Raw genomic sequence first — 17,030 nt, forward strand, 5'->3', positions numbered from 1 at the left:
TGATATGACATCATCATGTCCATATATGGGCACATAACTTTTTTTGTCACATAAAGTTTGATAGTTTAGACAGAGCTTTAAATATTCTCAATACAAAATGGTATAAAGTACGTGATTTTTTACAGTTAACAATTTAATTACTGACAGTTAAGCTCCCAAGTATAAATTGACAGAGGATTCATACTGTACAAATATTGTCAAGGACGGGGCTACAAGCTTACACTTACAGTGGGTCTGTAAGTCATTACCCCCTAGACAGAAGAACATTGTCACATCTGGTTGTCACTGAGCAAGTTCCACGCATTGTTTGATGCTTATCTTTAAATTATTTTATAAGTTAATAGGGGTCATGCGACAAATATATTGACAAATACTATACGTGTGTATTTAAACATAATGCATACTGAGCATTTTTAGGCTACTGTGTAAATAGTTTTATAATGACTGAAAATGAACTTGACAAAATGAACCATACAGGTTATATTAATCAATGAAGGTATGATAACGATTATTTTATAACATACCTGGGTGTATCTTTGCAATTTGATTGGTTAATTACATACATGTGACATTAGGTATTTTAGTACTATCTAACAGAAAAGTGACATCTACTGTAAATAATGGTGATAATGGGATTTATTATAGGGTTAGCAAGCAACCATTATATAAAATTAGGAATCCATTAAAAAATTTAATTGTCAAAATTACTGTGGAATTGCCCAGATGTCAAAATATTAAATCCTAACATTTGATGGTGGTGTGTACTGTATTTCATTGGTTGGAGTATCTTGTTCGCACTTCAAGCTAACTTTATATCACTAGCGCCTCTATTGGTGTTACTTTGAATCCCTAGCCAGTTTTTAAACTGCTTTTATTAATAAAATACTACAATAGATTCCCACTAGGGGTTACCTAATGAATTACATCAAACCCAAAGCCATACATGCATTACAAATGGAAACCTGCTAGGTTTAGCCTAGTTCCCCTGGGGTTGTCGGCTTAGGCAGTATATATAATAAGGTCATTGACTTGCTTATTTCTTACTGGGGGTCATGCTTATACATTATGGAACAGTGGAGTAGAGAAGATGGTCTCTTACAGTAGATATATGCTACAAAAAGTATACAATGAAATTACTGTACACATACAGTGTACACTTTTTAAACAATGATGCACGCCATATAGTATTTCAATATTATGTCATTATCAACCCTACTACAGTACTACTGTAGTACATTACATAGTACTGCACCTACTGTGTTGTACTGTAGTTAAACAGAAAACCCAGATTTGATTCTAAATACACAATATTGTATGTTTAGCCTGGGTATAAATGGGATACTTTTTATGTGAATACCACAAGGCATTAAAAAAAAAATTCAATAGAAGGTACAGCCCCTGAGCTGGTTCTTGTATTCAATTTCTGTAATATGAGTGCCGTTATTAATGGCTGGCAATCTCTACTTAAATATCTTAACAAAGGCATACTAACATATAAATCCCATAAGTATAATATATCAATCACTCAAATCCTAGCTAATGGTCCAAAGTGTCATTAAAAAGAATAAAAAGTAAACTTCAGATAGTGAGTAGGATCAATTGGAAATTGTATTTTTTGTTTGTTAAGGCAGGGTTTGTACAGCCAGAAGGTTTCCAACAGCCTAATGCTTACAGCCTTCAAAACAGCTTCATTTCAGTCACAACACCTAATTTGTATTTTTGTCGCCCACCCTTCCATTTTTCTAGCTACCCATGGTGTACTTGTACAGGGTATTTACTGAAGACTGAGTAGGCACAATAGAACAAGGTCAATTTCTAATTAAATTCAGCTCCTTAGAAATAAGCATTGTGACTGTACACAATTATAACAAATTGGAGTTTAGTAAATATAAAGTAATTTACAATTGAGTAACTATCAATTACACCAGAATGAGTAGAAAAGTAACAACCGTTTGCTTCATAAAACAAAACATGCCATATAAAGTTAGCCAACAATTACCAAATATATTTCAAGTCCTTTAGATACACAAAAGAAGTACTTACCTTTAGGGCTAACTGTATGTAAACTTGTAGTTCATTTCATCAGTAAGTATTCATGCAGAAATGTATTTACAAAAGTTTACTTCGTAAAATACAAGTTACAATTCAATCACGTTTTATTCCGAATGCCAATCACTAGGTTTTTTTTTAACGCTATACTTTAGTGAACACTTGAAATGTATTATTTACAGTATTTCAGGGGATTGTTAATTAATAATTAATTATGTAATTATTTATTTCTTGTGACATGAGATTGGTTTGTTACTCACTTTATTGTCTATCAACAGTTTCTAGAAGTATAAATATATGTCCTGGAAATTAGCTACAGTATATTCTTAACTAAATTAATTACTGCCATGAGAGACAGGTAGATCGGAATTCAATATTTTACACTCAAATAGTTCTAAACTAAACAGCAATTTCCATGTTTCTCTGTGGAAATATGGCTAATTTTGGATACAGTTACAGTGTAATGCTGGAAGAAATTAGAAACTTTTGGTTTTCGGATGTGAACTGGATGGAGTCTACACACACCTCATATGTGAAGAATTTTTGCAAGTACTGTATTTCCCTTGTAATATTACTGTAACTACCAATCATTTTAAATCAAAAACATATTTTTACTTACAGCATGCTGTAGTCCTTGATAAAAACATACACCTAGAAGATAAAACAATACTTAATTAGTAATGTTAAACTCCTTAGAATACATCTGGAATTTAATGACTTAGGTCGTGTTCGTACGGTGGTTAAAATAAGCGCTTAATTTCACCCATGCCTCGGGTTATAAATTGAGCGTTGTTCGTACTTGAAATATTTAACCGCTTATAAATGCTTAATCGACGAATCACAAACCGTTTTAAGGTCAGTTGTCTTTACAACCTACGACCCCATTTTCGCACGCTAGTTTCATGTTGTATATTTTTTACTCGCGATCTTTCTTTACAATAACAATTACTTGCTACCTTTTACACTGCTTATCCTTGCGACAAACCTTATGCCTCTTAACGCCGATAATCCTGCCGAAATATGCCTTCTCCTGACGACCATTATTTTACTCCTTGACGAAGAATTTGAGCCCAATGTTACACGAAACACCACCGACCAGCTAGGCCTACTAAGCGGTCTACACCAACAAGGACAGCACCAGCTGACGATCGCTCTCGAAGCGTGTATGGAAGAGCTTCGTAGGAGAAATGACGGGCCTAGGCAGCGAACGTTTGTCAAAATTTGACACATTGCCTCTATCGGAGATTTATTATCCTCGAAGGCCGAGTATAATTGGATTATCGCTGAAATAACTTGCAAATTTGGTGAACATTTTGCCTCGAATTTTTTGTAGCCTGAGGCAAAAGTTAATTGAATCACGCGAACGGAAATCGGGAATAAGCTGGTATTTTCAACCCCTACGAACAGGCCCTTAGTAACTGGATATTCAGAACCAAATATGTCTAAAGCTCTGACTATCGTACACTATCAAACTAGTTTGACAAAAAAGTGTGATGTGCCCAAATATGGTAGTGATATGACATCATCATATTCATATATGGGCACATCACATTTTTTTGTCACATCAAGTTTGATAGTGTAGACAGAGCTTGATGCACACTACTATAGATGACTAAACAATACTAAACAAATGTAGTTTGATGAAAATATCTTTGACAGGCCTTTATTTCCAAAGCAACTTGGAGTTAGGCATTTATCCTTTGCATGTGACAATTTTATATTATTATTCAAAACCAACAGCGATAAATACCGCCACTAACAGGTTTGAAACATAAAACGATACAACATAAAAAACGGTTAACAATTTTTTAGATAACAAGTTGAGTTGACATAGAATGACAGTACTGTAAAAACAATATTTATTTTTTAATGAGAACAAATATTTCAGTACATTACATAGTTTTAAATCAAGCTTGGATATAATTGTGTGGAAGAAATAAAGATGGTGGTTTGCAGTGAGGCTACCACTTGAGGGAATAGTTCATGGACTATACCATTTGTGGAGAGGGATGTTCAATGAAAATTTCTACTTTTCGAGGTATATCTCGCTCTTCGAGGAGAAAGGCTATTGTCGGTTTATCCAGGTAAGCTAGGCACGAAAGACAGACAAATCTGGATACCTTGAAGTATTGTTTTAATTTTTGTTCCCCCCCCCCACCCTCAGATTTTTGACTCCCCTCCCTAGATTTCTCTATCCCCATAATGATTTTACATAGTCCCTTAACTATACCAGTCTGTTAAAAACAAACCTGAGCACTTCTTGCCTATTATTCCTTAATTCTCACCTAAAGTGGGACAATAAAGCTTCCAGAAACAGAACAAGGGTTCTTTTATATTCATTGTCAAAGAACAGAATGAACTACACATAACCTTCCACAGTATCAACAATAGTCTGTAATACCATGTCAACAGTCACATTACTGTGTAGATCTTTAAATACAGTAGGACTTTAAAGAAAATAATTTCACTCATTTAAACAGGTGCTTTATTTATAATTAAACTATGTATACAAACATAATTCTAATTTTAAATGTGCTACCCTGGTATGACCATGGAGGTTATACCTCCATGGTATGACTTAGTATTCAGTTTTGAATAGGAACGCACATTTTCATAAAACTGTTTTATGGAATTGTACTTTATGAAAATTATGCCTTGTATTTTGTTTCTTGTTGCTTCTTTTCCAAATTTTTCTTTACATAATATGGCTTGTTAAATTAAGAAATAATCTTTTTCGTTTCTATATTTAAAGCAGGATTAATTAATTAATAGTAAAACATGGTCTGGCAACCTTATAGTAAGATTCATGAAAGTACATTTATAAGCATATTTTTGTGCAACAATAAAAGCAAAAAAAGGATTATTAATTATAAATTGCGGAGGAAAAATTAGGGCGTTCAGACATGGGGCCATGCTTAATGTTAATTGGTAGTTTCGTCCAGGATGCTACTTATTAACATAGGAAACCTGATTAGATAGAATCTTGAGTTACATCACTGGATGCTAAACGGTACATCAATCTGAACAGAGCCTAAAATGTAAAGTCCGCATACCATATATGACATCATAAGGGATAAATTAGATTAGTTTCTTCAAGGTAAATCCAAGGTAGAAATATAAACTTACTAATGAGTTGTAAAGTGCTTATACAACCAGGTTTCTATGCTTATGAATGAGCAATTTAATTGGATGGTGCATTACTGTTAATGAGTGTTACTACTGTACAGTACAAGATTATCTTATGTTTTTATCTATTTAACCAAGCTGTAAACAGCTCAGCATACTGTCTCTGTGTGTTGAAACTGTTAACAACTTTGAAAGAGGAGATTCATTTCCTACAGTATTTCCTGTGTTAAATCATAATGTCCTTACTGTCATCGGCGGCACACCATTTTTACCCCATTAGGCTAGACTACATACCCTTTTCTGAATAACTTTTTAGGATACTCTAATTTAATTTGTTCAAGTTACTTAATTTTAAGCGGGAATGAGTATAATTTTCTTTGATAATATTATACTGAGCAGAGGTAATCTTTTAAATTTCAAAACGAACAAGATCATATCTGATTTATACGTGATTTGAATTCACTACTAAATGAAGTTAAGCTAAGTCATATACAGGTACGACTCTGGTTACACAATTCTGGATCATCTCCACATTTTTGCCAGTGGTGTTAAAGAGGTTAAAACTTCAGACAATACATATCAGCTTAGTCAGCCAGTATATATGGGTGATTTATCATTACAAAACTGGTAAAAATTCATTCCCTAACAAGTTTAATAGCCGTTTGATTTTAGTCGAGCTTCAAAGGCCAGAGGAGTACTGTACACACCAATTAAGTGACTAGGCTTATTTAAATACAGATTTGATTAGAATGCTAATTATGCAACTTTTACACCAAATTTTAAAATGTTATCTGATAGGGATTCAGTTTTTGTGAATGAATGCTACCGTAGGATATTTCAGCTACTTTTATTGGCAGCATATTAGGAAAAATGACTCAAAGTTTTAATCAATTATATGTTCAAGGTACAGTATTCACCTTTTGATAATTCTAATCATAAGTAAACATTTTATTTTTAAACATACAGTAATCTCAAACATTTTTAATGTACACTAAAATACTAACCTTGAGATAAGGAGAAGGTATTTAATATAACAATCAATCCCAGTATTAAAGCTTGAACCGGCCAAGGTTTCATTCTCCACTCCGCAGCAAACATTGCCTTGCTAATATCAACAACAAATTCCAAACAAAAACGTTTATTCCATAAAGAAGTTAAAATCCACACAATAGCCTATGTTCCTTGGTTGTATATCTTTTAACATCTCTCTAGTATGATTGTGATCATCTTCTGTATAGTTAAAATCAAAACAAGTACAGTACTAAAATAAAATTATTTTCATTTATTGCAATTGGTCTATCGGTGTGTATAAACACTGCTGGTATATTGTATCTCTCTGTACTTAACTTTTTATTTCAGACTTTTGTGTGTAGGTTTGGCTACAAAATTCAAGAAATCAGGTTAGGCAGCCTATTCTTGTCAAGTTAATATATAATTTTAATCAAATAAAGAATGATAGTTATGTAGTGTTTATTACAAACAATACTCAACTTCTTCAAGCTAGGCCTAGAACGAAACTAACACCGTCTAATGATTTCCCTCAAACGAAGCCCTCTCGCCGGCCCTACTATCTATCGATAAGCGTATTCATAGGCTAAATAATAAGCCTTCGCGAGGCCTTGAAAATAACTATATCGTCAACTTTACACACTACATAAAAGTTTCAAACAATGAAATAATACATACACATACGTTAAGAGAGTGGAAATATAATTAATGAGCTAAAATATGTTGTAAATACACTAACCTAATTTCTATCTTTCCCACTCCAGATCTTCTTTGAAGGGTGGTGGAAGACTACTCAGTACTCAGCACTCGCTCTTAAAAGTTTACTTTGTTTTGGGGTACCGGTATTCTCAAGAGAGGGCGCTACTCTACTTTGCAGAATTAGCATGTACTTTTCTGTAAATTTAAAAAAGTTACTACTTATGGGAGTATAATCAGTAGATGATGGTTGCTTGTACAAATGGATGTTTGACATACTTTTTAGATGTGTGCTCTATAGTAATGTTTTAATATCTATCTAGGCAATTAGTTCATCCATTGTTGAATGAAGCCCTCCTCATAACATTTCCATTTCTGTCTAATTCTTGCTGTCCTAGTCCATGCAGCCGTTCCAATGTATGTTGTTAGATCATCTCTCCACCTTCTTTTTTGTCTTCCTCTTTTCCTCTTTCCTACCCTTGGTTGCCATTCTGTTAATCTGTATGTCCATCTATTATCTTGAAATCTCGCCACATGCCCAGCCCATCTCCATTTTGATTGTCTTACTTTCTCCATTATATCTGTAACACCTGTCTTTTTTCTTATGATTGTATGATTTACCCTGTCTCGAAGCGATAAGTTCATCATCTTCCTTTCCATTGCTCTTTGAGTAGTTGTAAGTTTCTGTTCAAGTTCCTTTGTTATTGCCCATGTCTCTGAACCATATGTCATACTTGATAGCACAAATTGGTTAAATAATTTCTTTCTCAGTGACATTGGTATACTCTTGTCAGTCAACATGTGTTTGTGTCTGCCAAAATTCATCCATCCTGCTTTTATTCTTAACATAACTTCTTCCTTCGTGGTGTCTTAATGTTTTAATATACACTTGTATAATTTCAAACGGCGGATTTACCGGCACTGGCCCGGGCGCGATATTTATTTTCGTACATAAGTTGGGGACCCCTCATGAAACGTCACAAAAGAAACATGAATATTATATTCATTAGTCATATTTAAAGGTGTTACATAAGAAATGAGCTAAGCACAATTCGCTAATGCTATCGAGCCGTCTGTTTAGTCGAGTGGATTAGACTATGGACTTTACATGTCGATGTATGGGGGTCGAATCCCATGAGAAACTTCTTTTTACTTTATAGTGAGATAGAAATTATTTAGAGAGTTATGGTTAGGAAGTAGTCTTTCTCATAAGGGGTCCCCAGCTTATGTACGAAAAAAAAAATCTCGGCCCGGGCCACAAAATTAGATAATACGAACGTTAACAGAAATATACATTTTATAAAATAGGTTAATTTAGATAATAAACTATGTATTCTCAATTGTTTGTAATTAAGCGTGTCGCTACATCTTAAAATAGTGGGCTTTGATCCCATTGGTCATTTCAATAACTGAACGTACTGTTATCTGTCAATACACAAATATTAAAAAACATATTGACAGCTAAATACTAGAAACGACCAAAGGTAGGGGGCTATATCAGCAAACGTCCCAAGGTCGTGTTGTCGCCATTGCCTAATTACGTCAATTGCGATTTAGTATTTTGTAGGCCTAATTAATACTAAAAGGATATAGTTATATGAGACGCAGACGATTAATTTTGATGACCCATGGGCTTCAAAATGTCATCTTAAAACATTACAGACAATTATGACGAAAATAGCACAACTTTAGTAGCTCCTGGCACAATATTAAAGAATTAATTATGATAATATCATAAACGATTTGGAGCAATTTAAGAACGAAGAATGGCATATGGAAAATAGAAATATATAGTTTGGCAACAGGCCTGCTTAGTAACAAGATTGTCAGTCTAAATTCAAATGAATGGGACAAACAAAATTAATGTCTTTCAGAATATACAGTAGCAAACATTATATATTAATATACAGTATAAGGTTTGTTTACTCGAAAACGGAGACTGTGTTAGTCTTATGGAAAATGTAATTCCGCCCTCTATTTGTGATCGAAAGTTTTGTTGGGCGGTACACTACAGGTGCACGTTTCTGCATCAGTATCTGTGTGTACTATACTGATAGCAGTAATAGTATACAGTACTGCTATTCAAACATCATAAAACCACTTCAACAAGAGATCTATGAGACGGTAACTAAACGTACGTCGGATTATTTGTGGAATATAGCGAATACCATGAAGTAAAATGAAGCATCAAAATCACATTATTTGTTTTTCTTTTACTGGAGATTACATTGGAGTAGGCCAACAGTAGCTCTTAACATTTAATTAAAGAGTTTGCTTAAAGTTTTATACACTAAATCATTTGAAATGTTAATTATAGACATAGCACATAAATATGCATTGATCTTCTTTAGGTAATAATAATAATAGACATTTTTGATACATAACAGCAACACCGCCATCTACTGTCTAAAGATTGTAAAAAACTACTATATTTCTATAATAAATTACACAAATGATTTATGATGTGTAGACCAACCATATATGGTTATAAACCAGCTTTTCAAATTAAAAACTACTTAGTCCAAGACCATGTATAAATTTAAAAGTGATTGATCGTCGACTCCGGCATCCGAATATAGTCCCGATAGGGGGTTTCCCTTGCCTATGATCTGCGATACATTTCAAAGCTATTGAAAAGAAAATCGTATTCAGGTCATGAGTGTTTTGATAGGCCTAATTTACAAGCAAAACAACCTACCTCAGTTTTTTCCCTACTGGCCCTGGTCCTTCATTCGACATATTTTAAAACGACGATCACTAACACTTTCTTATGGCCTGTAATATTCCTACCTATATAGGAGATAGGATGATTGCCTTCGAATAAACTCAAGAGGAGACATAAATATTTTCCTCGAAATATTTAAATTGTATCGTGTAAATTTACTGTAATATTTTGAATTATTTAACATAATAATAGTGACGATAAAAAATAAAAATTGTCATTAAATCGGTCAAACTTGGCGTTCATTCTAAAACTGAAATCTTCATGTTCAAAAGGAAGTGGTTATAGTAGTAGTTGACAGGTTAAGATGTAAAGGTGCGGCACACCTGAGCATGAGTCATTAGGCGGGAAATGTTGCTTTTTCCCGGCTAAGAAAAATGTAATACGGAAATAATCCAGCCAGCCTGGTACAAACAGCAGCCTGCTTATACAGACACTATGAGAAACAACAGGACAAACGATAAAATGTCACTAGCGAGCGTATTAGATATGGAGTAAGATATTCTCTGGATCGTGATTTTAGAACTTAATTCATACTATGAAATTCATTAAATAAAGTCAATGATGAAATCAAGACGAAATCGTTAGGTTAAAATGTGGAATATGCTTAAGAATCATGATTAAACATATGCCTTGGTAATATTATTTCATATTATATTAGATTTTATAGATTCACATACAATGTTGGCCCTATAATAGTAGGGAGCACTAAAATACAAGCGACCGATCAACTTCTGCTTGCGATTAGTCAACTTTAGAACTTAAAAACAAAATATTATACCTATTATTTCAATTCATTTTTTAATTTACTGTATGTAGAATGAATAATATACCTAGGCCTATATAATTCTCAAAGAATTATTTTAACTGTTTTCGAGTTTATTTTATAAGGAAATTAGGAAGATAATCGCACAAAAATATCTTGTTTACATTATCCAATATGTTTAAATATTATTAAACTCAACAGCTGTTATGATTAGTATCTTGTCACGTCACATTTTACTTTACAAATTAATAATTCTATTGAAAGCGTGTGAGGGTAAAATTTGAGAACTGTATTTGAGGGGTTGTAAACGTCTATGCCACATGCAAGATTTGAACTCGTATCTTTTGGTAACTATAGGCCTAATAGTCGTACTATTAGACCGTTGCCCAGTGAGTCTTTCGATATTGCTCGAACATTATGATGGTCAATACAAGCCGTTGTGACGTTGATCGTGTAGGCGAAAGGTCTTAGGTTCGAGTCCCAAGTGAACCTACTCACCATCATTTCCTCTTGCATTGCATTATGTAGTTAAACTGTCTTCAGAATTAATCATGTCCATTTCAGATCACAGTTGGGCTTACCATATAATGCATGTGATAAATAAATCTGTAAGTTATTTTTGTCCTTTCTCGTACGCGACACAAACGACCGCGTTCTTTATTATTTCAATTATTTCTGGATATTTCTCTCCATGACTTACATTATATTATATTTTAATTATTTTTTAAAAATCATTAATTATACAAGAAAAAAATGCCTGTACATTATTTTAATTTCAACTGTATTCAAATTTTTGTTCAGTATCATATCAGTAGGCCTATCTGTGATACAGACTCGCATGTTTTACTTGTGATGCCTGTATCATAGACCCTGACCGATACCGTAACTACCTTCCACGATACAAGCACCCCATGGGATGCTGTATTACGGAGTTTGCCTATGATACTCGACAAATTAATACTTTCATATAGGCATATTGGCCAATATTTAAACTCAACAAGTGACCTGAATAAAACTATAACTATAAAGGTCAGAGCTAATGGTATTAATATTATCTGTTAGATATAATACCATTAAAATAATATTGATACAAGTCAAAGTATATTTCCTTTGAAATATGACCTATATGTATTAGAATTTTTAAACAGGAAATTATAAAATAGAAATAAATGACGCAATTTGAAATGTATATATACACACACGAATAAAACCTGTTACATGTTATACATTATTTAAATGCATAAGATTTTCCGAGATAAGACATTTCTTCATTTCAATGGGCCTATATTATTAAAAGTCTACATTGCACATTGTACAACCTGCTGTTATTGCAGGTAATAATTTTATATCAGAGTGCCGCTTATATGGATAAACCAACTATTTGAATGAAAAATACGGAAAAAAGAATCTTTGGTTGAACACCCTATTTGAAAATTGGAAAATCCGCAAACCGCACTCCTCTTTGGTATCCGAGCGTAAACAAGGCGTCATCAATTCTTATCCAGGTTAGGTAAGAACGAAATCGACTCATACTATTCATATCTTGAACAAGACATCGTTAACCACCGAGAAATGGCAGATATCTTTAAATGAAGTAAGAAATACCAGGATGCCTTTTAATCCACCGATGAATAAATCAGACCAACACTGATTGAGAAAAGAGGAAAATTAAATAAAAAGATATAGAAGGTATTATATAATGTTTGTACTGTATCATCACGATCAGGCCTTTTATGTTGACGATCGATGAGAATTGGCTAAACGAGTGATTGTAAATGAACTGCACGTTCTACTAGTTGCGGTTAAAAACAATAAGGGTGGGAATGGGGAGGTGGGAAGAGTTCCCCTCTATTGTGTATTTCTAGATTCTGAAATATACAATAGCATAATAATAGCATACGAATACATATATTATCGACATTGTTTATTAAGTTTACTTAATAGACTGTACAATGAATTAGAACTCTTAGATAAAATACCAAATAGCACCCGAGGTAATTTGCACGTTTCTTTGTGGTTAATACAAAAGCCCAACAATCGCAGGCCTTAGGTATTTTGACAATGATAATAAATAGCAAATAATGATGATGATTCACGTAAGGGTGGAAGGGGAATTCCCCAGGTATACCAATTGTTTCAAAGAACTAAACGAGGGAAATATCAAAGGTGAAAGTTTATATTTAAAAGGGTGATAATATCCTGTATTGTACCAATTGCGGAATTTACACTTGCCATGCCCTGTGTTCTAATACTCTACTACTAAGAACAGATCTTGACAAACGAAAAACAACAAATTATAGCGCAGATAATCCTGCAATATAAACGATTATTATTTAACGCAACGAAGATAGGCAAACGTACACGCAACCAATCACAAGCGACAGTTATGATGATACGTCGCTTGTGATTGGTTAAATTATTTGTTTCTCTACGCATGTGCTTTTCGTAATCAGATTACGAGAAAATTTAGGCTACACATTGTGGTGAAGATGAAGATTTAAATAGCACATTACAACATTTATGTGTAAATAAGTATGTTTTTTGATTAACATAAAATTACGTGTTAGCCAGATGTCTTTACAATACTATAAAGACTAATTGTTATATTATACCATCTGCTCAGATGAATTATCATACAAAAGAAAATGTTGTTATAAACCGGTGGACAAAAAGCAAAGGTTTTAACTTATAGTTTAAACACTACACCACGACGTTGAGAACTGACATATGTGTGTATTTCATAAATTGATAATAAAGCACCGGAGTAGTACGACTCACAGGCTTTTATTTGGCTGAAATATTAAAGAAAGAATGTCAAGTTAATGAAAATACACAATGCCTTAATTAAAATGTATACACATTGATATAAAAGGAAACATCAACAAAATAATTTTCCATACATTTCCAACATAACAGCCTTCATGCTATCATAAAACAACTTTCTAAAGAAACACGTGAGCAATCAAATAGAGCGGACCAAATTCACCCGGGAACAACTAAACACAACCTTCAGACCAATGAAACAATCCAATATAACCATCACAATAATAGCCAATCTACAATGAACCACTTTCTAAGGAAACAGTCAAGCAACAAACCAAATTTACCAAGGAAACCGGACAACATAATCAAACAAACCGATAAAACCACCAAAGGCAAACAAACTAGGCATTATTATTCCAAGTTAATACAAACTACCAAATAACCAGATAAATGTATCAACAATATAAACATTCCGTAATTGCATAACTATTTTTTAAATATAGAAAGCGTAATGTAATTAACAAAGAATGTAGGCCCCTATACATATTATTTGAAACCGTCAACGCCCTCTAACCGTAATGCTTGGTTCCCACTAGAGACGCAACACAAGGACGTTACGCAACGTAAGTTAGTTGACCAATCACAAGCGATGGATTATTCGAACTATCGCTTGTTCATTTGTCAACTTTGCGTTTACGTCTTTGCGTTACGTCGTAATGGGAAACAACCTAAAGCTCCGGTAAGCGCCCGATAATCAAAGCCCTATTGCGCTAAGGTATGCAGTAGTGAATAACCCTCGGGAGGAAGGTAGATCTTGAAGGGTGTAATTGTATAATCCCAAATAAAATAGGATACGATAGATGTAGGTCGACCAGGATTTGCAGTAACAGTACCAAAGAAAGATTATAGTCACTGAAACATTTCCTCACATAATGGCACGGAATATTAAAATTTACAATTCAATCAGTTTTGTATTTTATCGCAACAAACAATCCCGTGTGCACTGTGAGTTTAGATAACATAATAATAATAACTAATATATAATAAACAGGGATGCGTGAAAATGAGCAATTCAAGAAAACAAACAAACAGGTGATCACACACTTCATCATTGAAAGTAATAGACACACATAAGCATCTATAAAGATTATCGGATGACAGAGAAGAAATTAGAATCAAGAGATGGAACAAATTCGCATATGGAAACTATGGGCCTAAAGTCCCTCTTTTTCTATAGAATCTTCTCCAACTAAACCCTGGATTCGTCCGAGATTACACAGAAGTGAAGGGAGCAGTCGAGGTGAGTCGAAGATGGGGTTAGATGAGAGATATTAGTGTCAACTCTATACTGAACTTTAAGAAAATGTGAAGATTATTTCTATACCATAACCAGTATGATACCTGTTATGTCATTCTCTTTTTACTTTATGTGACCCATCATACACCAATATACCGTATATCATATTTTCTTACAGTATATCAGAAGATCTTTATTTTCCTTATTTGTATACAAAGATAAGAACATTTGATCAAAGTGTACGTTAAAATCGACTAACCACGCTCATTCAATAAAACACAATAAATGTATTCCTTACGGTTCTAAACCTTTTATTATACAGAAGTACAATGCGGTTATGGGTACTAAGAAAGCAACTAAACGAGTACTTAAAGATATGATCCCGGCATCCGTTAATTTAGAAATCAGTAAAGCGATTTAATCAAAAGCCTAAAGTTATTGTATATCTACAACCTACACAACCGTCAACATGCGTCAAGATAACGCAACAAGTCTTATATCTTAACATTTGATTACGATTATGAATAGAGAGTGATTAACTTATAACTAGAATATTAATGGAAAGGATTTCGTCCACCCAGTGGGCCTAGTGGGCTTAGCCAGCATGCCAATTAGATCGAGCGAACTGAGTTGCTTATCTCTCTTATTTTACCTCTCCAGATGGTGCAGCCTAAATTGTATTGAAGTAAGAGATGTTGACGGAAGCACTGAAACCAGGCGAACATTTCAAAGAAGAGGAGAGGTAGGCCAACATAAGAGGTACGAAAGCACGATGCTGTTAGCAGTGTAAGACCAAATCATGGGAGATGAATTGTATCAACCGAAGTTCTGTCATGTTAACTATTTTTCAACAGCAAGTTTTTCTACGATTCTTCAGATTTCGCAGCTTCTTCGGATTGAAAAATTGTATACAAAAAAGAAAGGACACTATTATTTAAAACAATTAGTAATACATACAACACGTTGTATGTTTGTATTTTTACATCGACTCTTTCAAACCTTTTATACCCCACGAGATTTATTCAATGTCGTACACAAATTTTCCTTAACCACCTTAGGTTACTAACTAATTTATTCATTATCGCAAGTTATCGAAATATAAAAAACATACTATATTTAGTTACATAATCCAATAGTACCCGCAAGTCACGTGAAAAATACAGACATTGGGGCTATTTTGATAGTTGGCATGGCCCGGTGAATCTAAATACAGCATATCTTTCTGATACTGTCTGAAAATGCATAATTCTCCATGGTCTGAAATAACTATAATGGTTTAACAAACTCATCAATTAAACTAAATTGCTGCATGTAAAGTCTTGGATAGATAATAATTTGTGCAAATTGTATTTCATATTTACCCGAAAATCTATATTTTATGCTTTAAAAAAAGGCCCGAGAAAAGACCAGCTTTCGTTTTACTGATTTTGCCTCCCTGTTCAAATTTTATGAATAAAATAAATACAAACTCGTATTTGTAAAAAGAAAAGAGAGAAACCTTCAACGGCCCAAAGTGAACGACATAACAGAGATGATAAAATATGGGATAATGAAGTGATTACAACCAAGATTTGAAACTTTTTTGTAGTGCCGATGCCATTTTTAGACCACCGATTATAATACTATTTTACAGTATTAACTTGAACAAACTTTTCACGTTGCATTTTTCTTTCTCAAAATAAAATCTAAATACGGTATCAGGTAATTGAGAATATATAATTGGGAATATATAATTGGGAATATATATTGGGAATATACATTCCATTTTGTCTGAATTTATTCAGCTTGAATTTAGTATATTTTATATCGTCTACCAGTAAGTGCATAGAACCTAAACTTTTATTTACTTTTTGAAATCTAACAGCTGATTATTTCTCACGTTTGTCTTGCAAACAAAAGGTAGGAAACGTTGAATATCGTCTGGATACCCCGAATTTTGATTGTATTGGTGGAAACACATGACGTTTTCTATAAGGGCATGTCTAGTCAAAATAGTCTTTATATGGGTTTTTTGTTCTTATAAATATTAAATGCATTGTTTAAATGTAGGCCTATGCTATTTATTCCAGATCGAATACGTAGCTTTATTCAATATGAATAATAACAATAACATACAATTATACACAATCGAAATAACACGTTTCATGACTGGCACATAAAACATCTTAAATATCTTAAGTAGGCCTACTTAAATTATAGTATTTCATCCCGACTCCTGGCAGTTCCGTTTTGTAATTGTACAGTTTTACTGTTCTCATTCTACCACTAATAATAACGGCATCCATAATTTCAAAGTTTAAAATTGACAAATTACAAACTAGGGTGAATCTTCTTCATTAATATTTTCTTTCTTCGACAACAGCGTATGCAATTCTCAACAAATTTCAGTTTTGAAGAAAGAAATAAGACCATAAATTATATAGAAGAAGCAATACATTAATTGATTTGTAATATTGAAACTAAATCAAGATCTCAACAATGTTGTAGACATTTTTAGACAAGATTTAACATACAGTTCGAAAGTGATTTATAGTCGAAAGTTCAGTAAAAAGTTATCATTTTTTTTAAAAATACGTTCGACTGTATATAGTATTTATTGTAAT

General features: G+C 33.2%; 1 protein-coding gene across 1 annotated transcript in view; it reads right to left on the reverse strand.

The window, feature by feature from the left end:
- The window catches only part of LOC140052170 (extracellular matrix organizing protein FRAS1-like), an 81,884-nt gene extending 74,904 nt beyond the window's left edge, over positions 1-6,980 (reverse strand). The window contains exons 1-3 of the mRNA XM_072097605.1: positions 6,923-6,980; positions 6,180-6,405; positions 2,669-2,700 (exon numbers count right to left, since the gene is read on the reverse strand). Of these exons, the coding sequence (XP_071953706.1) occupies positions 2,669-2,700; positions 6,180-6,273 (126 nt within the window). The 5' untranslated portion in view covers positions 6,274-6,405; positions 6,923-6,980. The remainder of the gene's footprint in view (positions 1-2,668; positions 2,701-6,179; positions 6,406-6,922) is intronic.
- Between the last annotated feature and the right edge of the window lie 10,050 nt (positions 6,981-17,030).

The sequence above is a fragment of the Antedon mediterranea genome, chromosome 6, assembly GCF_964355755.1.
Source record: "Antedon mediterranea chromosome 6, ecAntMedi1.1, whole genome shotgun sequence".
NCBI lineage: Eukaryota > Metazoa > Echinodermata > Crinoidea > Comatulida > Antedonidae > Antedon > Antedon mediterranea.